Genomic DNA, 27,500 nt, shown 5'->3' with positions numbered 1-27,500 from the left:
GTAGAGGTCATTGTGCAGGGTATTAGGGGGCTTATTGTGCAAGCTTATACAAGCCGTGGTACATTCTTGCAACTGGTCAAGCACATGCCAGAGCGCTGTAGGTGTGCCTGCCCTCACTGGAAACAGGGCACTGCATACAAATGTCCAGCAGAGCATATGTTCGTAAAAGTGAATTTAAACAAATAAAAGGCAGTACCCTCCTGCGCGTGAAGACAGAAATAACCCGCAATAAATACATATAGACCATAATGTAAACCCTTTGGTCAATGCTCCCGTTGCCGTATGATCGTGGGAAGGACCGGCGAGGCACATTTTACCATAGAGTTCCACCACTCCCCCGCCTTTTGGAATTGTGCAAGAAAACGTGTGCACATCTATTACTGTGCGTGGTCGTACTTTGATCGTGCCCCTTAGTCGAAAGAGACTAATAAAGTCATATACTGGATACGCGGATGCGGACATGCTAATCCACGCTAACGTGACATGTGTGTTACGCGCACGGTAGCGCCACGCGCCTATCTCTCCGGCAGCCCCCTGTTGGGGGGGCGAGGTATTCACGCATGCAGCTACTGCACACAGATAGATATTGGCCCGGCCATCTGGTAACGGGATCCGTGGACGTTGGTTGCGGTGTGGGTTTGGCCGTGCGAAGCAGCAACTCTGCCGCTGCTATTTGTGTGGTGAGTCGGCCGCCGAGTGGCAAGATGCTTCGTAAATTGATTGCCAGTTTCTTCCGCCCTTGGCCTCACTTCATCTACGCGTTTTACGACTTCAGGCGTATACGGAGTCGGTGCATTAGAAACCCGATGTGTTACAATATCTTCGCTTGCTCGAGGGCGTGAAGTAATACAGTGGAACAAGTACATATACGGAATAATAGCGGGAGATTTTAATTGTCGGTTTATAGAGGTGGGAAATATTTTTAGCTGTTCTGTAGCATATATAACGTATTTGGTTAATTCACGTGTAGATTCATACGCGTACAAGAAGAGTTTTCAAACCCCGAATTTTGTTTAAAGTGACGCCATCTTTGTGTGCATGGGGGAGACACGCAGTTCTCACGTCATTCGCCGTGTTTTTGCGGTGACTAACCTTGAATAAGTTTCTGGCTAAAAATGGACACGGTCGATACACGTATACGAATCATCAAGTGTTGAGACCGCCGAGACCAAGTGCTGCATCGGGAAAAAAACACATGTGCGAAGGAAGGCGGCGGGCGTACGGAGCCAGCCACGGGCGTTCGTGCCGTAATCTATTACTGGCAGGTTGTTTGACATCGCCATGGTTTCAGCTAGGCCAGCTGCATCCAGTGCGGGGCGCGGGTGCTGCTGGTTTTCAGTGACCCAAATGTGTTAGTCTGGATGGGCGTGGGGCTCAGGACGCCACCCAGCCTGACTCATGCATGCACTGCCTCCCGCCGTATCGGCTGCTCTGAGTAGCTCATGCACTACTCATCGTCGTGGGAAGAGAGCGACGACAAAAGACGATTGGCTTCGGATGCTTGCGTAAGGGGAAGGGGGGGGGGGAAGAGTTTTCAAAAATAACAAACTGATGAATGGATTTTCTACACGAAAAACCAACGTGTCTACAACTTGACGATGTCAGCCGGTCGAAATCAACGCGACGACGTTATTTTATAGCTTTGCAGCACGTTTTTTGACAAATATCCTCGTGCAACCGGCGGCGGGGTCATCTTTGGCAGATCCGTTTCGATACTTGCATGCAGTGGGGGTACTACGCGGAAAAACCCGCTGACGGGCTGCATGACTTGCTGTTGCTCACGCGTTTTTGTTGCCCTGCTTCTGGATTACGTGCTCGGTGTGCGACTCGACGCACCGTATGCGTTCGGGTTGCGCGCGTCGTTTCATCCCGTAGGTCCGAGTTAGTCAGTTACGGTTTTAGGGTGGGCCCGGAGACGGATTGAAATCAATCGCTACATGCGGCACTTCTCGGTCTCCGTAGACAGGCCGCGTCGCCTCTTCGACGTTGAAAAAGCCGCATTAATAATAACGAGAGAGAAGGAGAAGGCAGTTATTGAGGTAAAAACACCCGCGTTTCTGCATTTTCTTCGCTTCAGCTTGCTGCCTTTTTGCGTGCGAGTATCCATAACAGAATTGTATAGGGCCTATTATAGAGATTTATATACCCTATATTATGCAGTCTTGTCTGCACCGTGGCATAGACAGTGCAGGGTGTATATTATATCATATGCTCAAAATCCTCCTGCGGGAATAGGAAAATAGCAGACACCGTGCCGCCGTGGATTGCGGCGGCGGTTCCACGCGCGAAAAATATGCAATTTTCACATGATAATTTCATACGTACGCGCATTTAAGATATCGAATCATCTTAAAGACGGCGGTGGTGGGGGTGGGTGTGCTCACACATTGCCGTGGAGAAATTTAATAACGTCTAAGTTCTTGAACTAGAAAGGGTTGCCTAACAGCTGGCGATGGCTGCCTAATATAACCCCGGGCGACTGCAACATCAGACTAAATATCCGGCTTTCGTCGCTCGCCTATATATATAATTTATGCGCGCAAATGACATGATATTTTTGGGTGGGTGTTGATATCGCGCCGCCGCTCTGGCATTCTTGGCCGGGTTCATTTCTGGGCACGCCGTTGCCACTAATCTGTCCGCATTGCGAACCAATTAAACAGATGTATATATTATTTGTATTAGAAATGCAAAAGAGTATAATGCATACTCAAGATAACACCTTATACGGTGACCTGAGTTAATGCAGCAGAATATAATAAGCACTTATTGCGGAGCCACAATGTAGTTCACACGCCATGAGTTCTGCTTGTCTCGTCGTTATGCTGCTGTCTGTCGGCATAGATTGATGTCCATCGTCTTATTTGGTCTTCGCGGGTTCCTCAGGGCCTCACCTGTCTGTAATTGATTCTGTCAACATTCTGCACAGCGAAGCATTTTCCGACGAATATATTTCCCCATTTTTGTCGAATTCCGTGAGAGTAATTTTTCTTCGCGCGTTGTCGGCAGATGGGGGTTATCGACGCGAACATCTGCGTCCTTGACGGCAACCGCAAGGACGGGTGCCAATTTTAACTCGTCATCGGTTCTTCGACGCTTCCTAGAATTCCGCTATAGATACGCATGACAAATAAATTCGGCCGTAACTCGATCTAGTGCGAACGTTTACTGACGAGTGCTTTATTGCCGTTGTTTATATAAGGTAGTCGCGGGAGCGATGCGCGACTTTATTTTAATTGCGCTTAATTAGCGCATTCAAATAATCTCGTGCAGACAAAGCACAGTGTGACAAATGACAGACGCTAAATGGCTGACATTTTATAGTGGTAGTTAATGTTAAATTATGGCATCCCTCGTAGGCGCATGATGCCGGGTATACGCTTGGGTGGGAGCCATCTAAATGTTGGTTACACGTACAGCCTTTTGAAATGAGCAATATACCGTGGAAGCATACAAGTTCCTAAAGGGGCTGACGGAAGATTTTTTTAATAGTCTGTGATTGAATTAACAGGAAACAAAGTGTTGTACAAATTATATAGGCGCGCTACGCCGTGATTCAGTTAATTCTCCGTATAGCCATGTCCCATGCTAACTCTGGCCATGCTGAATGATACGCTTCTCAGCGTGCCATTTGGAATCATTTCGTGTCTTCCAGTCACATTTCTAAGAGATACTCGGCTAGCGATTTCGCATACGAGCAATACGAACGATCAGTATCCTTTAGTTTCAAAGGGTGGCTTTGTTCTTCTCGGCATTTCTAGGAGATTATCTAGCCAATAGAAGCGGGCGCAATTGTTGTATATGTCAACAGCTTTCGGTCGGTAACAGGATTAGCCGGCCTAGCCGGCGCTTAACCTGACGGCCGCCTGGCTGGCCAGCCCCCCAGTCTGAAACAAAGCTCACCACTCTCTCTCTCCGCGCAGTCGCGATTGCGTGCGGCACCGCCCGAAATCGGTGTCATCGTTGCGCTTATGCCTGCTATCTCTCTAAGCGCCGCTGGGTGGCACCGGTGATTGTCCGAACGCGAGATGGCAGACTGGCCCGAGCGGGCCTTTATGTTTGACCTGTGTCGGTCGCCGGATCCCAGACGCGGCGATTGCCTTGTCAACACGGGGGCGGGAAACTGTCTGCGCGCGAAATTACACAGCGATTGCCATGCGATAGCAGACCTATAATCGCCTCCCGGGGCAGTCCCGGAGCGGCCCAGCGTGTGCTTGAATCTGTGGTGTATGTTCTTTCCCCTGCAGTATGTAGCAGCCGTTCCTGTTAGTACTGCGTAAATTATGAACAGTTGTGTGGTGTATTTTTTCTAGCGCATCGCCGTTTAATGTACTGGCATTCACCAGCGAGGCTTCTAAGACTAGTTCCATATAACACCGCAGAAAGCCGTTAGAGCTTAGCTTGTGATTTTTCACGCGTTTTCCTCCTTTCCTCTGGGTATAAAGAGTTTATGATCACATTCGCCGCATGCCATGCCGGTTAAAGGCCCTGGCTCGCCGGGAATAAACTAACAGAATGCTAGGGAAGAAAGAGAGAATAAACTAACTAACTAATCTGTTTATTAACTTTCTCACCCGAAGCATGAAAATGGGTTATCATGTGTCATTGCGTCTGTTTATTAACTTTATCACCCGAAGCATGAAACCGAGTTAGCATGTTTCATTGTGTTGCAGTTTATTACTAGACAAAGGCGGCACCGTGGTTTATTATAAAACGGTATCTTGTTCTGGGTATTTTCTCTCAGAATCTTGTGAAATCAATTACAAACGCCCAACGCAAACACTAGGTGGCACTGACATGCAGCAGGTAGGGTGGCAAGCAAACCTTCTAGGTCGAGCAAGCATTGTATATATATATATATATATATATATATATATATATATATATATATATATATATATACAATTCTCTCTCGCCCGTATACTATATCTGACAGCATTTGATCAGCTTGGGTGTTCCCCGTGAGATCTAATCTCGCATAGTGTAACATTATCTGCGTATTCTCGTGGCCTGGAGGTGGCGGCAGATGTAGGTGTGCCCCGCAAAAGCAGTTCAACGCACAGCTAGCTTGCTAAAAGGAAGCCTGTCTCCGGTCTGTCAACAGTATTCAACTAGCGTAAATATATGCGTTTTCCGCGGTTCAATCGCCTCGGGAGTGAACATGAGAGAGGGGCCGGCCGTCACCGGGCGGCAGGGCGGCAGGACGGCGGGGGGCAGCTTTCATTGAAGAGGAGTCGCGCCCGAGTGATAGCTTATATGCGAAGCTCCCGCTAATCGTCGCGCCACACACGCGCTGCGTGCGTGTAACCCTCTCACTAATAGCTGTTGTAGTCGCGTATACAAACGCAGTGGGAGAGCTACGCGCGAGTAAGTTCATTAGCCGCGGTTTGCGTGCGCTGCGGTCACGCGCCGTCAATGGGTGTCCGTAGCTTCGGGAGCCTCATCTCTCCCCGCAGCAGCAGCATCCGCAGCATCGAGCAGCTCCCTCCGCGCACGGGCTAACGGGCACGCGGAAATCCGAGCTGCGGCTGAAACCATCTCTGCTCATCTCAAAGGCTCTCTTTATGAATCCGTCGCCGGCCATCTGTCCCGCAGCTGTAGCGACCCGCGATCTTTCTCGCCCGTGATTTACTACCTGCTCTCTCTCTCTCTCTCTCTCTCTCTCACTGTGAGAGGGTGAAGCCGAGCAAGCGTTGAGGTTTGCGGTGCGGCGGCCGTCGCCGGTGCGTAGGGGCAAGGCCCTCCCTTACACCACTGCTCCAATTCGGCCGTTACGAAGTAGTCGGCCATGTTTGGATTCGGACGCGGTGCGAAATATCCGTGTCCCGCGTGCACGCCGCGCCCGACCCACGCGAGCAGACGGCCCAAACCGACGCGAGCGCTGCGTAGCGAGCGATCCCTAGAATAAATACGCGGCAAAAACAGCCACCGCCGCGGCGGTCTGAAATGCGGAGGAGGAGTGGGTGGAGGAGGAATCGCTATCAAAATCAAACGCCCCCACGCTTCTCCTGTTTCCCAGGTCTTACTTACACGAAGGGCGACGTCGACAGAGCCCAGTACGTAATTCCCTTAAGCTGTAATAATAGCGAAGGGTTAGGCAAGCGCGCCCCCTCCCTCCATCCGCTTCCTCGTCGCCCATTCTGAGTTCTACGCGATGTGAAATTATATAATATTGTAATTTTTCGAGAGCACGTGCGCATGATCGAGGCGTCTCGGTCGCGCTCTTCCTTCCTGCACATAGAATAGCGTTCAGGTGTCGAGCAGATGTGAAGGACCGGTTATTGAATCGCGATATTTCCACAAATCTATATAAAAATCTGCATCGATATGAACGCCATGACATGCCACGTGGTTTCGTGTGCAAGGTCTCGATTGTTCTTCCTTTTACTCATGTCATCTCCTCTTCCCCATCTTCTCTCTCTCCACCCATTCATCCACTTATCCATCAATTTATTCATCCATCTATCCATCCATCCATCCATCCATCCATCCATCCATCCATCCATCCATCCATCCATCCATCCATCAATCCATCCATCCATCCATCCATCCATCCATCCATCCATCCATCCATCCATCCATCCATCCATCCATCCATCTATTGATCCATCCATCCATTTATCCATCCATCCATCCAACCATCCATCCATCCATCCATCCATCCATCCATCCATCCATCCATCCATCCATCCATTTCTAACTCTAACTCTATCTCTATCTCTATCTCTACCCCTCCCGCTCTCGTACGCTCGCTCTCTTTCTCTCTCTTTATTTTTATCAGTCTTTCTCCTTCCATATCACTCCAGATGCCTACTACTGGTACTTATTAAGATATTACGTTCCATTAAGTAAGTTTACATGGTGCCCGTTTTTGCAACGTCAATCACTTTAACAAAGCGTGGGCAGCTAAACGGTAAGTTAATACGCGAATGCATGGTTCTCCACGTCCAGCATTATGAAGTATACGCGGGTGAGCGGTTGGTCTGATTTGACGTGGTGTTTACAACGGATACGCTACATTTGCGGGTGTGTTAGCTTTGGCCGCTCACACTCTATTACTGCTCTGGGGTCACTTTGATTTGTTGCCCCAAACACATGTCCACAACGAGGTTTATGGGCGGGACAGCGCCCAGACTCGGCGCTACGCTTACACAACCACGTAGAGATTTGGGGCCGTTACCACCAACGTGCCCCGAGTTACGCAGGGCGTGTTGGATACTGTGCCTCTAACGTGCAGCAGCTGTTACATCCAGGAAATGCTGCGGTCGCTCCCTTCGCTAGTGTTGTTTGGCTTTGCCGGCATCTTTGAACCCAAATTGAGTTGTGTGTTGCTCTTGAGTCGCCCTTCGGGCTTACATGCTCATTTTCCCGCGTATATGCCATATAGGGTTAGAGCTAGAGATTTGTTCGTAGAAAACGTGATTAATATAACAAGTAACAACAACTAAAAAATAATCTCCCGACTAAAATATCGCCGAAATCGGTGATTCATATCTCACACGCAGTAGTTGCGGAGTTAGCGGCAACTGCATACCAACTTGAGGTAACGTCAGCTGACGGATTCAGCAACTATATGACCAATATATACAATATATACAATATATATGACCAAAATAGATGACAAATTCGGCGTAATATGCGACCACTGCACACTGAGTCGAGCTCGACGTCTTCGTGCATTGACTGACGCTAATTGGAAAGAATTTTGAGCTGCCCAACTTCAAATGAATCCCACGCGGAAAGCCGCAAGATGGTTAAAATGAATTTGAGCTGCGCTTCAAAATTTCAAAACTTTTCCGTCGCGCCGCAGCTATCCTAGTTAACGAACAGACCCGATCGACTTAATTAGTTCCACCCGCCGTCCTCCTATGCAGATCATTACATAAATCTCGTCTGCCTCCCGCGAGAGACAAAAACTGGGCGCAGAGAATACGGTTAGGGGGGTTCTGGTCGGCTTCTGGCGTGGCTTGGATGGCAGAATCGAGACGACTTCAGGGTGTCCTATTTTCAGAATGCGTTAGCGGGCGGACCCCTCTACGATGAGAAGCGAGTGTGCATGCACAAAGGTTCCAATAAGAATCTTACGCTGCATCAGCCGCTTGGACTCATACACACGCGCACGCACACACGAACGCACGCGCACACACACACACACACACCCACACCCACACACACACACGAACGCACGCACACACGAACGCGCGCACATATTGATAAGCGATGTCATTTATTTGTTCGAAACGGGTACATACATAAATTAAGCACCTAAAAACACACAAGTTAATTATAGATAATTTAATTTAATCTTTATTCATGCTATAAATATTAACGCTGATGCCACGGCAAGATGGTATAATATATATAACATTATGATCAAAGGTAATAAGTAATGTTGAACACAACTCATATGGGCCCATAAAATAAGACGGCGTCAATGTTGTTGGCAACCATGTCTCCGACAGCGGCGATTAAAAAATGGACGATCGAGCTATCATAAAGCACAGACGAATATGGAGGCCATAAACGTTTTAATTGGTTCACGAGCATCGCCTCCTAATATATTAATAGCCAAAATATATTTACATAACTTCTTATTTATAGGCGTGAGATGATAATTTTTCGTTATTACTATATAAACATTTCTTCTTGATATATCCTATCCAGTTTATAGGTGTTGCTGTATAAACATGAGCGCATAAGCTTGTCTTCATGTGAAAAATTTTAAACCAATGTGATAGATTACGATGGTTCGATTCGTATGCATTTTACTATGATACCAGCACTCAGATGAGAAGGCCCAAAATAGCCACAAGTGTGGTTAGATTAGACCGTGTGTTTGTGTTTTAGTTGCTGTGTGCGTAAGAGCTTGTAATGCATGCCATAATCAGTATTGGTAGCGCGCGTGCATTGAGTTTCGCAGCAGATGCTGCAACAACCAGGCCTTTCTACGAGCATTGTGACGCGTCCTGGATCGTACGCAGAAGATGTACTTCTGACTAGAACAGAAATGTATTGATTTGTAACATCCTTGGAAGACACATGCAAACCCCATATGGAGCGAAGATTTTACTCCAGCGAGGGGCACGTAGGGCCTACACGGCGGAGTACCTCGAAATCTCTTTGCTGGTGGTAATAAAAATATGTTGTCTCGTGCAATGGAGGTTGCCGGATCGATAGGTTGATGCCCCGAGTCTAGCCATCGACATCAAAGAGTTTACAGAAGCACTTTCTGGTTACTGGCTAGAAGACTACTGGGGCGCCATCTAGACGCTAAACAGAATCCAGCGCACAGCTGGAATAGTATGTACATTCGTCGATGTTAAGTAGTGCAAGTTCAGTAAAAACAAGACGATTTTTTTTTCACCTAAAAGCAAAAATTGAAAGAGAGGCAAGGGCACAACCATCGTTTTAAGTTTTAATAGGAGTGTGTCTCTTCCAGGATTATTCAAAGCAATAGTAGGCAAATCCGGATAAATTTGCATTTGGGTCCGGGTACGTTCCGGACTCGGTCAGTTTTTGGATTGAGTAAGCCCTAGAATATATATGGCATTATTTACGAGTAACAAGTGAGTTATGATTGCCCGTATACTTTTTTTTTACACAAGTGTTGCTCTCTAAGAAAATTTAAGAAAGCCATCGCGTTGTGCATACAACTAATTGGCAACGCTGTGGTAATTAGTGAGTAAAGCTGCCAATTATATGTGTGGCCAATTAAATCGCCACATGCTGATGATTTTCTGAAACAGGGGCCCGACTGCAGAAACTTCATAAGTGGACATGATATCACAACTCTAAACTGTCATATCTTTTTATGGGTCTTAATTGTCGTGCCAGCGCGAAGAATGTATGTGCATGAAACTATATATATATATGATGAGGCAGGGAAGCGTTAGCAGTTCTAGGAGCATTGATTAGTGCATTTGCTACCCGTGTTGACAGTGTAAGTTTTGTTCTTTACGTGACAGCGTACATTCCTATATTAATCACTCACAGAAGAAATAACGAGAAGCGCGAGAAGAAAAAGAAGAAGAAGATGAATTTGCTTCTAATTAAATCAAGCTCTAATATCATAGGCGTTATATAGTTTCCCAACGTCTGTTGACTTGAATGTCAGATGCACACAGATACAACCACACGTGCGACCTTCGGACGCTAAATGACCATCTGATGACGTTAACGATTATCTATACTAGCGGGTAATTTATATACTGTATAACTTTGATATTACAGCCCCCCCCCACACACACTAACGCTGCGTCTGAGAGCTAACGTGAGAAACTAAATGTATAACGACTGGTGCGTTCGGGGGTAGCTGACAATGAGGTTCCCGTTATGGAATATAGGCCACGCCCCGGTGAGCCAATCACGTCTCAGCGAACAACAGGCCAGCTTGCGGATTCATTTCCACCGGCAGTAAATCGGTCTTTCAGATTTTCACCTGTTGTCTGCATATCAGCGTCTTAGATGAGTGTGTTAGATGATATTATAATAAATACACGCGCGCGCGCACGTACGTGAAACAATTTTGTTTATACTTCACTCCTGGTATTGTAATAAATGGCGAGTTTGATCGAGGGTCGAATAATTTTTAGCTTAAAGTGATTACGTCACCGTAAACAGTAAAAAGGAAAAAAATATTTCCACTTTTTCACAAAATATAAGTAATTCTGTTCACTTTTTATGGTTAAATTGCTGCATTATACTTCCTGTTTTACTATATTGTTCGATGTGAACATACACTCGTGACTCATATATAGCCCATAGCAAGCCATTAATGTCAGGAACATAATATCAAATCGTCCAGGTTTTTTGGATTTTTAACTAGTTGAGAAACAATCTTATCAGGTAATAATTTGACGATACGTTTAGTCCCGTTAGTTCTTACTTTTAATGTAAAAAAATGGCAACAAAAATTTGACAATTTTACCATAGAAAATTTGTAACGTAGTCAATTTAATACCTGCACGGGAATGAAATCGGCATATAATATATATGCCATTATTTAGGTTCAATCACAGTTCAGTCTGGCCCTCATGGGAAACAAAGTGCATATAGCTAGCCGGGTTGTTTAAGTTGATAACAATTTATAGCATATGGGCATATGGCCATTTGGTATCAATTGCTCACCAGATGCATTTCATGTAATTCTGCACTTTTCGTGGGGCGCGTATATCTTTTTTTTCATTCGCGTCTTATTTTTACAAGTGGCTGCATGATGAAAAAAATTCATGTAGCGTTATAAATCATAGCTGAATCAGGCTCAGGTTTGTTCTGTTTTAATGGGAATGCGTCATGAGAGCATAACGATCACGTTTCAACCTGTTCGTATTATCACGCTGTGGCTACCTACGTGATATCAGAGATTTTAAGATTGTATTGTTAGTTGCAACTTAGGAGCAAGTTATGTTCTCAAGCTTTGGGCGCCGCGTTTCAGGGCAATGTGGAAATGGTCGGGGGTCGGTCGTTGGTGTCTGATTTGTCAGCGTGACGATTCGAAGGCTGCATTAGAAGCCTATCACGGGTCGATCGCTACTTCCACCACTATCATTATAGCCATTATATTACCATCACGATTAACAATAATGAAAGCCAATCTAAATTTTATCGGCCAAAATCGACTGTTGGTCAAATTGACAGATCAACTCTGCGGATTGCAGTAAAAAAAGTTTTCGCGTTATTGGTAACAGATCGGAAGGAGGGGAGTTCCCGTAATGAGTATGGGATCACAAGACAGAAAACAACAAGACAGAAATTATTAAATTTATTTAGGCCTAAATCAATTGCAAAATTATCGGACCTGTCTAGAACTCGACGTTAGCCTAGCTACGAACGTCGGTCGCTCCACTACAGGAGGTGTCCCGTTGTCTACGGGACAGCGGGGCCTCGGGGCATGTGGCGGCAGCTGAGTGCACGATGGTGGTAGACGTATGGGACATGCGTGCAGCTGCGACCGTAGAGCAGTCGGGCATAGTGACGAGACTGCGAGTGTGGGCCACAGAAATTCGGGTTATTCTACTTTCACTCTACTGTGTGACACAATATATTTGAATGAAATTTTTGTCATTATTATATACGAGTTAAAATAAAGAACATCAATAGCGTAAGTGCGCACTACCAGAATTACGATTTCTAGCGTTCGTGGTTCGATAATCTATTTTTTCGACTTCGTCTTCGTCATGGTGAATAGTTTGATGCTTACTATCGGCCGTATAGCATTCTTCTGCAGTGTGGGATTCCTTGACGTGCAATTAGGTGCTTGGAACAAATAAACTCTGGCCCACACTCCCCTTGTTGTTTTATTTGCCTGGAGACTGCATTTTAAATTAGTCGTTTCGAATCTTGGCTTGTCATTTAATTGCCCTTTGGCTTGCCTATGAGCGCGAGAGTTTTTTGAGTGAGGCTATGTTTTCTGCGGGTTATGATGAATTATATACTGCGAATTATAGCAAACTCTCACTCTTGATTAGTGTCTATTTTGTGGGTTAAATAACTGATTTACGGCAGTATTTGTTGGCGCTCACGCTCTCCATAGTCTATTTATCGCCCAAGCAGCGCCAAACCGCAAGCCAGCCCTGGCCATTTCGGCCCTGACACGCATGTGGGAAGCTTGGTACATGAGCAGTCTAAATAAACAAACCTCCCGAAGACTCCCCACCAGGATAGCTATTTATTTTTGGGTGGCAAAAATATTTGTGTTAAGACTATAGCTCAACGACGGCAAAATATCACCGCTGTACGACAACTAATTTGGACACTGTGGTCGCAAAATCATGGGGTGGAATAGCAGGTTTAACGCTTGACTCTAGAGTCTAGATAGTGAGAAGATCGTTTCTGTCTTGCGTTGTAAGAAATGTTATCATCAATGAGCAAGATCGTTATTTTCTTACGCAATGTGTTGCTGTGTGTATTACCTAGATACAATAATGTAACCCAAACCCAGAGAGGATAGGGGTTACATCCTCTCTGGGTTTGGGTTACATTATTGTATCTAGTATTACCTAATATGTTATTTACAGCAGGAGTGAATAAAGGTTGCTTCTATTCACTCATGATTATAACCATTCATTCCTTAATTAGCTGTGTTGCACATTAATTAATTATTTTTTGTTTCTACTTCTAGGACCAGGGATCAAATAGATGCAGGGGCAGGGATTGTACTACAGGTAGCTGTAAATGCGTGGGAGAGAAAGGCTCAAGGGTAAGTGAACGTTAAGATATACCATAGATATTACTCAACATGAAAAGTAAATCTGTAACATATAACACGTAACAGTAACACATAAAGTAATTTAAGTATACATAGAAGCATATGTGCGATTGTGTGTTCGTAAACTGCATATTTTACACCGATCACAGTAGGGTTAGTATACTATATACTATATATTCACGATGTCATGCGAGACACATACAGCTCACTTTATGTGCCTTTCATACGCCGGTTTGATATTTTAGAAACAGTATAACGCAACTTAAACGATTTATTGAATTGGGTCATGCAGTTTTTAACCTCTAAACAAACAGCGGGGGTCATTGCACCATCTATGGAACTCCACCTTCCATTTGCGACACGCATATATTTTGCTGGGATTTTATGCTCCATGTATTGTCATATAGAGTGAGATTGCGCCGTAATGCTACACCGTGAATGTCAGAATGGCACTAGCTTTTAGCTGTAACTGCCCTCATCTGCAGGCTTATTTGTACGTATAACTTCCCTAGAGGAAGAGGCCCCGCGACTCTATGCCGAGACCACATTTCTTTCTCGCCATCTGCGAAATCTTTTAACCTCAATCGCTCTGATAGGTTTACGGCACGCGGGACAGATGTTTATAGTTAGGCTTCGCTCGCTGTCCGTGTGGGACTGCGGTTTGGGTGCAGTTAGCGACCTTTCCGCTCGAGGGTGGGGGTGCGGGTCGTGGGAGCTCGCATTTTTTCAGCTTCATGTTAGAAATTCAACCCGAGCGCGCGTGTACGGGTTCGCAAACATCGCGCGCGCACAGAAATGTAAATTGTGTAATGTAATGTTACTCTAAATATAACCATTCGTCGATTATCCCCCCCAGCGTTTATATAGTTCGTCTGGTACCCTCCGTCAGGCATTGGGTTTGCACGACTCCCGACATGGCCGCCAACATTTTTTTATTTAAAACAATTTACATCCCACAAATCTAGCTGTCATCATTCATGTCGCCACTTGTGATGCCCTGGAAAGGTATTAATACTGAACACGAGCCTCAGCTTCCTGGGTAGCTAACCCCCGTGAAGGATACGATGGCATTGGCATTTTGGCTTACGCGGGGCCCTCGGCATTTAAAATGTCGGAAAACCAGAGGGAGATTTAACCAGACGTACCCAAAACGGCGTCATTGCAAAGCCAGCTGGCTTTCATATTTATTTTTTTGCTAATATTTACGCCCCCTGTCTTGAACCGACAGGATTTATTAACGTGCCTTCCCAGTTTGAGCAGACGCACTTCTCGAAAATAGGCTCATTTAAAGAATGATGCCCGCTAGAAAAACACTTTCATACAGAACAGGTTCATGGCTAGTAAAACAAAAGTGCAGATTTTGACGTGTTTTTTTTTTTACAAACTCACAGTGACAAATTTTAGTGGATTATTGTAAGCTAGGCAATCGTAGGTGGATAAGAAAAGATCGAACTCCCCGTTTTCACGCGTTCCAGAGTAGTTGTAATAGCCGCTTTTTACAAGTGATGCCAGACAGCGCTGCAAAATATGGCAATAAATGCTGTTTACTGGTGTCAACCAATTTAATTTTAACGAGATATGTAAGAAAATACGTGCTACTAGAACTGCGATAATGATAACCGTTAGTGGATTTTGTTTTGCACATAAATGCGTGTCAACACGGTGCAAAAGCCTGGCATGAAAAACTCCATTTTAAATTCGTATCAGTATGCTGATGAGCCCACTCTACGCACACGCTTCACGAAAGAACAACAGCCGCCAATAAATACGCCTAGTAAAGTTTTACGCTGCAAAAACCTTCTCTCTCTCTATCCCCGGTGTTTTCACCAAATCAGCGTGTCTGCTGTTTTGCTCCACTGGGGGACTCCTGGCGTTTCGAAGAGAGCCGACAAAAACTTTATATATAAGCAGACTGCTATCCAGGGTTGAGGTTGAGGCGCCGTGCGGACACGTTACTCGAAGTAAGGGACCGAACTTATTTCGAAGAAGTGAAAATAATATTTCAAGCTAGCATGTCGAACTGCATTTTAAACGTGACCAACGAACTCGGCCAAACCGAACGGAACCACCCTTACAGTAGCAAACACATGCAAAATAGATATCGCTAACCATCCATGTGGTTAAAATAGTTTTCCTTCCTGGGCGCATACCGAGGGTTTTCATGGGGGGAGCCTATTTTGCTATCGTGTCTATTTGCCAGCGTGTTGGCGCTGCTAGAGCTTGTCGGCACTTCGTAACGTGAGCAGGTACAAGCTGTAGGGCTTCATCATGAACTGTCAGAGTGAGAGCTAGCGGCGGCATGCTGCGGGAGGGATGAACGCCCGCTAAATGAAATCACTTCGCACGAGCTTATCTCGCCCATCAATGCCGATGTGCGTGCGTGCATGCGTGAGTGCGTGAGTGTGTGTGCGTGTATGCGCGTGCGTGTGAGTGTGCGTGCGCGCGCGTGCATGTGTCTGAGAGGTCCGGGTGCCGAGGGTCCGGGTCGGTAACACGCGGCAGGAATCTGGTTTCGAACTAGGAGCATGAATTTCGAAACCCATTGGGGTTTCACCGACCTACGTGCGTTTGTAACTGTCACGCACTTCCCTGGAGCTGAATACGAAAGATGCGTCTGCCAATTTTCAAGAAATACGATAAGGAAAACCATTCGAGTCCGTGCTCGCGCCTCAGTGAACCAGCCAAAGCTCGATGACAGAGAATCCCTAACATCCATATTTTTTGAGGGCGAGGCCACCGCAGTAATGTCTGGTTAGTGATATATGCTCTCCCTCCAGGGAACCGAATTTGTTTGACCGTGGTCAGGGGTCAGGAAGCGTGCCGACAGCTAATATACCGCAGGACCGCAGCTGTTGGCAAAAATTTTGAATTTGCTAGCTGAGATTACTGTCAAAATTGCCCGTGGCCTATAGAGTATCATTCTAAAAAGTGGAAATAGATTTTGCTTGCATAATAAATAGGTGCCATACTGTCTTTGTGTATATGGGTCGAGAGCTCTGCGCATCAGTTCGCTACATTAAGAACAGTAAGAGATTTACGTTACCGCTAGAGCAGACGTATCCAGTTGCATCTGACGGATGTGAGTGCTCGCGTGCGTGCGTGCGTGCGTGCGTGCGTGCGTGCGCGAGTGCCTACGCGAGTGCGCGAGTGCGTGCGCGCGGGCGGGCGGTCGTTATATATATATATATATATATATATATATATATATATATAATATATATATATATGTATGTATATATAGTATATTTATCATTGCATCTTACCATATGTGCGGCTTATTTACGCAGATGTCAAAGTATGTACACGAAGTATGTAAACTTTCGTGAAAAACACTCTAATGGTAACAGATTATTAGATATACAATCCAGGTGTGTGGCAAATGCTGAAACGAAATTTTCTGTAAAAATGATACCAATAAGACAAAATGATTAATTGCAATTATATTAAGCCTGTAGCTATACCTGTGCGCTTCGAGCCCTATCGGTTATATTATTTGTGATAACCGCCATAAACACTCACAAGCACCTATCCATAGATCAATGTGTCGACTGCTTTGCCAGATTACCTATGCCTGTCAATGAAGGATCATGCAGTACAGTCACAATTACCCAGAACAGTACAAGGTTTTGCTTTAACCATATCCCTAATAAACTACCCTGAAAACCGCATCTACAAGAACCTAAGATTTGTTCGGGTTCACTCCGCTAGCATACAATTATAGAAACGTGACTATAGATGTACACACGATATGGTTTTACCGTACCCTTTCTATCGACAGGGTCCACATGGACTTCCCGGAGAACAAGGAATCCAGGGATTGCCCGGCATGGAAGGACCCGAGGGTCTATCAGGTCCAAAAGGCTACAGCGGAGAGTCGGGACGTGCCGGGCCACTAGGACCCAAGGGCGACCGGGTATCTATCAACATGGCCGCTGAAATATTATAGAACGATGTCGTCAGTTAAGACGACTACTAGCTGACGGTCTAGCTATTATTCTGTTGTTACCGGTGACTGTAATATTATGTGTGCTTAAAAAAGATTATTGTTCTCAATTGTTGTGATTTTGCTTGCGTTTAAGTTGTTAACTTTAAACTGTTGTAAGATAAATTCCTCAGAGTTCTAAACTATATACCTTTTTAATGACTGAATATTGCTATTTTATTCCACTATAGGGTAGGATTGGCCAGCCAGGTTTCCCAGGTATCAATGGAATTCCGGTGAGTTTGAGCTTAATTATTTCATTACCTTAGAATAAACGTGCTTGGACCAGCTTAAAAATATTATAGAAGTTGATATGCCAATCAATTAAGTGATTAATAATGCAATGAATTTGACAAAATTACAATAATTATCGAACTGCGATTTAACTATATACTATAAGTGAAGATAGAACCGTAAGCAATGTGATGTGTTACATTATTTGCTCTCTGTTCCTCTCTCCGGTAATATTGTTGACCTCTGCCTCTATTTGTAGGGTATCCAAGGTTCTCCTGGAGCTACAGGCCGACCCGGTATGGACGGCTGCAACGGCACTGACGTAAGTCAACGAGACGTGCGCGACATGAAATAACCATTTTAATCTAACATGAGATTTAATATAAATCTTTTAAACTAGCCAAAGGGGACTCCAGGGGACCGTCAAACATCGAGAGTTAGTAATACAAAGCATCGGCACCAAAACACCAAAGAATCTTGCCAGTCCAAATGTTAAATATAGATGATATTCAAACATCGCAAAGTGGGAAAAGCGGTTACAGGGGTTTAGGGTTAGGGTTTGCTCAATTAAAATTTTCCTATGCGTGATTAAATAAAATTTCCAACACGTGCAGTACATTATACATCAACAGCTTTTCCCAGTTAGACGCCATGTCAATGAACTCATACGAGTCTTACGAGCTGAAATAGAAGATCGTTCTAGTCTGCAAGATGGTATATGTATACGTACTTCATTGGAGCAAGCTGGCATTACCATGCACAGCATTAACCTGGTTAAAAGAAGCCAGCGTTTTCTGCTGACCTGGATAAGTGATGCCAGCTGCAAGGCGTATTATTATTAGTTAAGGTTGCGTTTTTTGTTATAAATGCTTGAGAAGTGATACAAGCATGCCGTGAGATAATATCATAACAAAGAGTTCATTCATCATGACACACCCAGTGAAAGAGTTATATATCATAAAAGAAGTTATATATAATTCTTGCATATTCCGCACAATTGAGTTTACTGAAAATAGATGTTGCTCACGCTTGCATGCATGGTGCTAAATGCCGGATTTATTGCAGGGATCACCAGGTCTTCCTGGCTCGCTGGGTCCTGAAGGACCGCCAGGCCTGCCCGGGTACCCAGGACCTACTGGTCTGAAGGGAGAACCAGCTGTCACTGGTCTGAAGGGAATGAAGGTACGGGGTATATTCTCTAAAGGGTATTTTCTACGTCATGCTTCATCAGTGCGATTTTCGTTATTTAGTTTTGAGAAACTGCAGGAACCAGGGCTAGTAAGTCTGGTGATATATTCTAACAGTTCAGTGCATGTATAAATATTCAATGTTGGCTTACAATTGTACAAATTGTGCAAGTTATCTTTGTATTGTGCTGCGCTGATGCAAGGTGGGATCAGACAGATCGAGGTATGATAAAGGTCAAGACATTAATTGCTACGATTACTGTATGTGCATGACTGGTAGCTGTAGTAAAGTGAGTGATAATGAACTATGTATAATTATTAACTTATAGAAAGAGTGTGAAAAGTATGACATAATATCATTTGATATTGTACACAGAAACGCCCATTGTCTTACCAATTATTATCTTATTTGTGCTTTAGGGATTGCCAGGCATAAATGGTCAACCAGGTCAACCGGTAAGTTCAATATAGAAATATTATCACTGGATAAATTCAACGTTGTCAAAATGCATTGCGTACCGGACAAAAACGGAATACATTCTACTCTAAATGCTGATAAAACCATGTACCATGTCTGATATTATCATTATTAAAGATTTTATAAATATATGATTACACGGAGTAATGCCAAGTTGTTTGTGAACTCGTGAAACGCGTATACGTCGAGTTGATTGAGTCTAAGCCAACTGACAAGTTTGTAATATTCTGCTGTTTAGGGCCCTCGTGGATTCGATGGTGAATCAGGCCGTCCAGGACCCCCGGGACCTATCGGCCGTCCGGTTAGTAGATGAAAACCAAAACTTGATTTAATTATAATTTCGCACAGCTTGCATTAGGCACATATGATGGTGTGAGATCATTTGTGTATTATAATTTCATTTGATTTTTTTCCCCAATATATTTATCATTAAACCTTAATTATTATATAATTACAGTTTCATTATTAAATGTATTATTTTATAACTGTTAGGACGATGGAATTTGTTTTTGCAATTTGCTATAATCTTAAATAGAAACACCGATTATTATATTATTATTATTCTAGCGATTGGGTTATTCCCAAATTAATAGTTGTGCACATTTGCAATTTTAGGGCCCAGCTGGTCTGTTGGGACCAAAGGGACCAAAAGGCAACATGGGTCTTGGTATGCAGGGCTTGAAAGGAACTAAGGTATCGTGGCCTACCTTTTTAACATGTATAGAAAGCTGCTATTATGCAGCCACCCATTGTATGGATTTCATGTTTAAAAGATAAAACAGGATCGTTTTACATATACTTGCATACATGTACACGTGATTACTAAATAATGATAAACGTGTTTATTATTATTTTGAAATATAATAATTGTGAATTTCATATGAAGACCCATATGGTAATGTGATTTCCATTTGCTCTTTAGGGTGATCTGGGACCACCGGGTCCAACTGGTACTCAAGAATTCAAAGGCTCTAAAGGACTGATTATTGTTAAGGGTGATTCAGGACCCATGGGTATGAAGGGTATGAAGGTGAGAAAATTTGCTCTTATTTCGTTCCACATTTGAAATAAAATAAGCGATTTATCCCTGACTCCCCCCCCCCCATAATTTTATGTTTATACTTTTGCTTTTATAAGGCTAATATTTTCTGTATCAAGTACATAACCCGGTTATATAATTAGCAGTTCATTGTGTTTTTTGCCTATGCCCTACATGCTTGTTGTGTGCTCGAATTTGATACTCGTTGTAATTAGTGTTCATTGTTAAATATATTTATGTTACAGGGTGATTATGGCAACACAGGTATGAAGGGAGAGACAGGTGATCTCGGTCACTCAGTAAGTATGAATTCATCCTCAGTGAAGTCGTTTTGCGTCCGAGTGAATTACAATTGCGGCTTCGTAGCACATGTAAAGATAGCGTTTTGAATGAAAAATCAAACGCAGATCTTTTTTCCTTACGTGATTTCCGTAAAATTTCCGTATTGCAACAAATTGCTAATTTTAAATACATTGTTCCTGCAGGGATTGCCCGGGCCACTTGGAATGAAAGGTGAAAAGGGTGTGCCAGGACCAGCTGGACCCAGAGTGAGTACAAGCTATATAGCTATTTCATTTTTTTTTATTCAGCAATACTCAACAGAAAGTTTGTGAAATACCTTAAAAAATATATACTGTTTATTTGTGCACGTTGAGAAATGTATCTTTGTTTTCAATGATTTTAGGGCAAGCAAGGTTTCCCGGGACCACAAGGCATTCAGGGCTTCAAGGTAAAATACCTGCTGCTTCTGTTGTTGTTGTTGTTGTTGTTGTTGTTGTTGTTGTTGTTGCTGCTGCTACTGCTAGGAAAAGCTATTGTGGATCAGATCTATCCTAGAAACATGATATTAAGCCACTGTAGTTTGAGATATATTATCAATATAATATGTTTTGATCTTTATTATGATCACGTGGTTAGATTTTTTAAATCGGGTAATATAAAACATGACCAACTAGTTTATATTTAAGTGTTAATTCTTAAAGCTAAATTGCAATCGTAATATTAGTCTTAGTAAATTCCTAGCCAATACTTTAAAGAAAAAATCTCCTTAACTAAAATCATCGGTTTCGATCTAATTTGATGTAACTCTCACCTCGAAAAATGCGGCATTGCTCCTAACAGGGTGACAGAGGCAATGACGGACAGCCCGGCTGGCCAGGCATTTCTGGTAGCAAGGGAGATTCAGGTTTTACTGGACGTGAGGGCTCCAAGGGTGAAGCCGGAGACTGTGAACCAGGCGTAAGTGCATAAAGCCACCGAGAGTACAGCAGGCGCGGCTTTATAAGTAGAGGGTTACTTTGTTGAAATCGAATTAAACTCGATGGTACATTAAGTACGGTAAGATGGTACGTTAAGTACGGTAAGATGGTACGTACGTTAAATACGATAAGATGGTACGGTAAGAAGTACGGTAAGATGGTACGTTAAGAAGTACGGTAAGATGGTACGATGCGAACGTTAAATTCGCGCATTCCAACGTTAAATTCACGCTCGGTCTGCTTCAGGTTGGGCCAGCAGGAGATCCGGGTCTGCCCGGACCACCAGGCGAGCCTGGCTATCCTGGTTTGGACGGTGAACGAGGTAGGTGACGCTTCGAATTAAGATTAATCTAGACAGCCAGGTAAAATCATGCATGGCAACAGAAACGCGGGGGGTGGTGCACTGGAAACAATTTCGTCAATTTCACCGCTGCTTTTTTGCCGTATGTTTTAAAGCTTCTATTCCTTCCCCTGGCACAATGCAGCCGTTTAAGACATGTTTTCCACGTGCTCTACAGGTGTGCCCGGACCAATGGGCCTAACGGGAGAGAAAGGTGGACCAGGTGTACCAGGATTCCCCGGTCCAGAAGGCCCTGCTGGTAGCGTTGGACAGAAGGGAGACGGTGGCTACCCAGGTATATCGAAGAGTCTATTTAGGCTGGTTAATATTCGCACTTTCTCTATCGCGCAACACAAACTGATCTAACATTGTGGTTGCTGGGATCGTAATCGCCATTTTGACAATATGGCTTCTAACATAATACCTTGCTATTTGGAATAGGTCTTGATGGTCAGCCAGGTCTCCAGGGAAGACCAGGATCCTCCGGCGGGAAGGGAGAGACGGGAGAATCAGGCATACCAGGTGTAGCTATTCAGGGACCTCCAGGTTTGAATGGACAGCCAGGTTTGGATGGCCGACCAGGAGAGAAGGGAGACCGTGGATCCGCCGGTGCACCAGGTGATGGTCTCTTCCTCCAAAAAAACGGTCACAATAAACGAGTAAATAATAATAATATAATTACAACATTTTCATTCTTTAGCAGTCGGTCGGTAAACGTTTTGAGTGAACATAGTGAGTACGAAATCTATTGTCGCCGCAGGAGAATGACTGTGTTTGTTCGTCCACTGCTTCTCAGGTCCTTGCCGTCCTAGGAATGATTCGCTGATTGTTGGACCAATGGGTCCCGACGGTGACAAGGGAAATGCTGGCTACCCTGGCATCCCCGGACGTGATGGCTACCCTGGTACCCCTGGATCTAAGGGTTTGTATTTTTCAGGGTAATTTCGTAGGCGTCGTGCGTAATATCGATGTGGCATTCCCGCGAAACATTAATTCTACGTGAAGGTACAAACGAACAACCTTTATATCGAAAATACGATAGCTGTGACCGCTTAATCTCCCTGCAGGTGAACTTGGTGGGACATGCAATGCATGCAGCAAGGGAGGAAAGGGTGAGAAGGGAACGTCAGGTTTCGATGGTCGCCCCGGAGCGCCCGGTGACAGAGGTATGGGTGGTGAGAAGGGTGACATAGGATCTCGAGGAGAGGATGGAATACCAGGTGCTTCGGGCCGCCCAGGCCAGCCGGTACGTACACCACAAGGCCTTAGTTATTATTATTATTATTATCATTATCATTATTATTACATGTACAGCCTAACTAAGCTCTGTAGAACTTTGGTTGTCTTACTGTTTGGTGCTATCTATAATATATCACCAATTGTTAAACCACTAGACTATAGCCCCTTTGTAATTCCCTGCTTACCGCACTCGTTCACTCACAGGGCTTGAACGGCATTGATGGTCGACCAGGTAGCAAGGGAGACAAGGGTGAACCAACGTACGTTCCAGGAACCCTCTCTAAAGGTACGGAAGTTGTGTAGACGTGTAAATAAAAATTCTGTATCAGTTGTTGGGTGGTTGGTCGACTTGAATGATAAAAACCCGAGTTAATAGTGCAATAGCAATTACTACTACTACTACTACTACTACTACTACTACTACTACTACTACTACTACTACTACTACTACTACTACTACTACTACTACTACTACTACTACTACTATTGCTGGTGCTGCTGCTGCTGATGATGATGATGTTGTTGCTATAAATAATAATAATAACTATTATAAAAATAAAAATAATAATTTAATGATAGTGTAGTAGTATGAGAGTAATGGCGTGTATTTAGTGTACTATTGCGCGTGACGAGCGCTGTGCTCATATGTGGCTTCTTTTTCAGGAGACAAAGGCGAGAGTGGTTTTGATGGCAGGCCCGGAGGCTCAGGAGAACCCGGACCCCGTGGCCCACCAGGTCTAGATGGTATGCCTGGCCTTGAGGGACTACCAGGTATCAAGGTACGAGTCCTTTGTTGGAATACACGAATGTCGTGTTGTAATGTTCATGAACCGGCACTGTGGTGACCGTCTGTGCGGTATTCGAAAACCTGATGCAAATATTGACGCAGGATCGTCCCGGGTTGCAATATCCCGTATAAGATAGGTTGTAATATTCTATGACGTTAGAGTGCAACATGTGAAAGCTGATGCAGCACTAGATGAATAACCACGGGTTCTGTTCATACTCATGCTTAGCATTGTCAACTATGTCATTTGTGTGGGAACAGGTACGCGCTCGGTGTGAAATACACGTGGTTCGATAACGTACTCGCTGAGCTGCTATTTCGACAGTTTCTAGCTGTAGCGACATAGTGTGCATTGGCGCTTGATAGTGTGACTCAGTGTGACCTATGATTGCATCAGGGTGAGTCCGGACTCCCGGGACGTCCGGGTGCAGAGGGCCGCAGCGGTCTTCCCGGCCTGGATGGATTTAATGGAACCAAGGGTGACCCAGGTCAACAGGGTGACATGGGCCCACCAGGACCTCGTGGATGTAAGTAGAAGATTACGAACTGAATTCGAGAGAATATCGTGTGCGCGAGCATCAGGCAACAAGTCAAGTTCAGTAGCGGTCACTTCTACTGATAGAGTCCAGGGCTCGGAACCACTCTTTGGATAATATGAGAAAAATGCGCATCTGTTATCTTCGTGTGAATGTTTTATCAACAAAAAGGTTCAATTTTGCGACGCGCACGTACGTATACGTACGTCATGAGCTAATAGCTACTACTATTATTATTATCATTACCTCCGCCAAGGGGTTGGCAGGAGATATATGTTTTCACCGGCGTGTGTTTTGTTCGTTTGTGTGTTTGTGGGTTTGTGGGTTTGTGGGTTTGTGTACAGCCTAACCGAAAAAGTTATGGACGGATTGTCATAAAATAAAATTTTCACGTTAGGTCAGAAATGGGCTAACTTAGAATTGATGAGATTTTGGTGGTGATCCGGATCCAATTAATTAATTAATTAATAACATTTTCAGGATAGGTCACAAATGGGGTAACTTAGAATTGATTACATTTTGGTGGTGATCCGGATCCAATTAATTAATTAATTAATTTTTTAGGATACGTCAGAAATTGGGTAACTTAGAATTGATTACATTTTAGTCGTCATCCGGATCCAATTAATTAATTAATTAATTAATAAAAATTTTCACAGTGACAGAATTCAGCTGCCTTGGCGGAGGTCTGTGCTGTCCGAGTGCTCTAGTTATTATTATTATTATTGTTGTTGTTGTTGTTGTCATTAGCGGTAGCGTTGCTCTTGTTTTAGCCGTCGATCAGATTCTGGCAATCAAGGGCGAGCCAGGTCTGGACGGTCTGCCCGGACCCAGGGGAGATGAGGGCGAGAAAGGTGTACGAGGTAAGAGACTGAGGCTACATAGCTGTGAGTGTGTGGTGAAATGGAGCAAAGCGACAGTCACAGCTGTATTACGGCTCGATTAAATTTAGGGTGGCATATTCTAGTAGGTCAATGCTTAAAGTTGCCAATGTGTGTGTGAATAAGACTTCTACTTATTGTCAAAATAATAACCTAGCAAAAATATGTGTGTGTACGCCAATATGTGCGTACGTGCGTACGTGTGGCTGTATATCGCTGTCAATTAAAAAACGTTTGCTGCTCAATTATATTTTTGTCACTTACAATGCTCTTGTGATTTTCCTGAAATAAAATACATCTTATCAAACGGCATACAATTTTCGTTATCACTTGAATTTTATATTAAAACAATTTACCGATGTTGTCTTGCAGGACTGACGGGACCACGTGGTGAACACGGACAAGATGGCCGCCCCGGAGCAGCCGGAAGACCTGGTTCATCTGGTAATGATGGTCTTCCAGGATTACCAGGATTGCCAGGTAAGGTAAACCCCCGTGTGTGGTTATAATGTATAATATCTCTGATATATGATGTATCACATATTTATCACCATGATCATGATGCCTATTAAACGAAATTCGGTAAAAATACCTATATATAATTACTTGCGTTCGGCTGACAATTATTTTATTATTAAATAATTGGTCACTTAATTGCTGCGCAGTAACGATAAGTATTCGCCCAACGAGGGAATGACGACATTTTGTATATCTTCTTGATGAAAAGGTTTTGCATCATTACCGTGTCGTATATATGCTACATTTTCATATATAAGATAACTCGGACTACTGGCTGACAGAGGATTCTATGACGCTGCTATCTAACTTATTATTTCCTTACTTAGGAATGAAGGGAAATCAGGGAATACCAGGAGTCGGACTGCCTGGCGAAAAGGGAGACAATGGACCAGCAGGAGAACGGGGATTCCCTGGACCACCCGGTGGACCTGGCCGTGACGGTATTTGCCATAGTCTCTTCTTCTTCTTCTTCTTCTTCTTCTTCTTCTTCATCTCCTTTGTTTTCTTCTTGTTGTTATTCTTCTTCTTCATTATCATCATCTTTTTCGTTGTCGTCGTCGTCGTCTTCTTCTTCCCTTTCTTGAAGGTCTTAATTTTTCAGGAATATATTTTCAAGCTGTCACGTCAAAAGTAAAACTATGCCTCTAAACGTGAGAGTTCTAAAAGTATAACGTATAAGGAGTAATAAATCTAAATCTCACTACTGAATTCACTGGGTAGAGAATCAGATCCACGCGAGCCCACGAGTTTGGTGCGAGAATCTACGGGAATGCGTTCGTTAATACACCAACAAGACGAAAGCATTACATTCTAATGTTCGTTAATAATGCTCTAATGAAATTCGTAAATTTGTCCACAGGCGAGCGTGGATTCCCTGGTCCAGCAGGGCCGAAGGGTGATCGTGGCTTTAACGGCGTGCCAGGGCCATCTGGCGGTATAGGAGTCAAGGGTGAACCAGGACCTTACGGTGTGCGTGGCCAGAAGGGCGAGTCTGGACTTCCTGGTCTTGATGGACTCAAGGGTATGTACGGGTGATCGTACGTTTAAACTTTCGTAACGTAATGGATACTTGTGCTAATCAACAATTACTAATGCTGAAGGAGTCGTTGTCGTATCAGGTACTACAGATATGTACCCGAGGTACGTATATGTATACACAAGTGTACCAGACCTGTATCTTCTCAGCATATATGTACCCTGTGTATACATAAACGTACCTGCCCCTGAAAGGGAGATCGAATGAAGACGGTCATGGAGGAGAAGTAGGAGGCAGGAGGAGAAGGAGGAGGAGGAGAAGGAGGAGGAGGAGAGGGAGGAGGGGAGGAGGAAGAGCGGGGAGGTGATGAAGATCGAATGAAACGGTCATGGAGGAGGAGTAGGGGGCAGGAGAAGGAGGAGGAAGAGGAGGGGAGAAGGTGATGGAGTAGGGGGAGGAGAGAAGAGGAGGAGGAGAGAGGGAGGAGGAGGAGCGGAGAATGTGATGGAGATCGAATGAAGACGGTCATGGAGGAAGAGTTGGGGACAGGAGGAGAGGAGAAGAGGAGGAGAGGAGGAGGAGGAGGAGGAGGAGGAAGGGAGAAGGTGATGGAGTAAAGGGAGGAAGAGGAGGGGAGGAGGGAGAGGAGGAGGAACGGAGAAGGTGATGGAGATCGAATGAAGACGGTCATAGAGGAGGAGGGAGGAGGGGGAAAAGGAGAAGAGGAGGGAGGGAGGAGGAGCGGAGAAGGTGATGGAGATCAAATGAAGACGGTCATGGAGGAGAAGTAGGAGGCAGGAGGAGAAGGAGGAGGAGGAGAAGGAGGAGGAGGAGAA

At 44.4% G+C, this 27,500-nt stretch overlaps 1 protein-coding gene across 1 annotated transcript in view; it reads left to right on the top strand.

Annotated features, from left to right (window-relative positions):
* The window catches only part of LOC106821361 (collagen alpha-2(IV) chain-like), a 42,356-nt gene that overhangs the window by 3,738 nt on the left and 11,118 nt on the right, over positions 1 to 27,500 (top strand). Inside the window, exons 3-27 of the mRNA XM_014826124.1 lie at positions 13,121 to 13,198; positions 16,986 to 17,120; positions 17,381 to 17,425; positions 17,683 to 17,745; positions 18,489 to 18,605; positions 19,031 to 19,066; positions 19,327 to 19,389; positions 19,704 to 19,781; positions 20,011 to 20,118; positions 20,373 to 20,426; positions 20,613 to 20,675; positions 20,813 to 20,857; positions 21,250 to 21,366; positions 21,633 to 21,708; positions 21,905 to 22,021; positions 22,168 to 22,344; positions 22,523 to 22,648; positions 22,794 to 22,972; positions 23,170 to 23,251; positions 23,629 to 23,744; positions 24,150 to 24,279; positions 25,062 to 25,151; positions 25,542 to 25,649; positions 26,015 to 26,128; positions 26,548 to 26,709. Of these exons, the coding sequence (XP_014681610.1) occupies positions 13,121 to 13,198; positions 16,986 to 17,120; positions 17,381 to 17,425; positions 17,683 to 17,745; positions 18,489 to 18,605; positions 19,031 to 19,066; positions 19,327 to 19,389; positions 19,704 to 19,781; positions 20,011 to 20,118; positions 20,373 to 20,426; positions 20,613 to 20,675; positions 20,813 to 20,857; positions 21,250 to 21,366; positions 21,633 to 21,708; positions 21,905 to 22,021; positions 22,168 to 22,344; positions 22,523 to 22,648; positions 22,794 to 22,972; positions 23,170 to 23,251; positions 23,629 to 23,744; positions 24,150 to 24,279; positions 25,062 to 25,151; positions 25,542 to 25,649; positions 26,015 to 26,128; positions 26,548 to 26,709 (2,479 nt within the window). The remainder of the gene's footprint in view (positions 1 to 13,120; positions 13,199 to 16,985; positions 17,121 to 17,380; positions 17,426 to 17,682; positions 17,746 to 18,488; positions 18,606 to 19,030; positions 19,067 to 19,326; positions 19,390 to 19,703; positions 19,782 to 20,010; positions 20,119 to 20,372; positions 20,427 to 20,612; positions 20,676 to 20,812; positions 20,858 to 21,249; positions 21,367 to 21,632; positions 21,709 to 21,904; positions 22,022 to 22,167; positions 22,345 to 22,522; positions 22,649 to 22,793; positions 22,973 to 23,169; positions 23,252 to 23,628; positions 23,745 to 24,149; positions 24,280 to 25,061; positions 25,152 to 25,541; positions 25,650 to 26,014; positions 26,129 to 26,547; positions 26,710 to 27,500) is intronic.

The sequence above is a fragment of the Priapulus caudatus genome, unplaced genomic scaffold (genome assembly GCF_000485595.1).
Source record: "Priapulus caudatus unplaced genomic scaffold, Priapulus_caudatus-5.0.1 Scaffold70, whole genome shotgun sequence".
NCBI classification, from domain to species: domain Eukaryota; kingdom Metazoa; phylum Priapulida; class Priapulimorpha; order Priapulimorphida; family Priapulidae; genus Priapulus; species Priapulus caudatus.
This window is presented reverse-complemented; position numbering and strand designations above follow the sequence as displayed.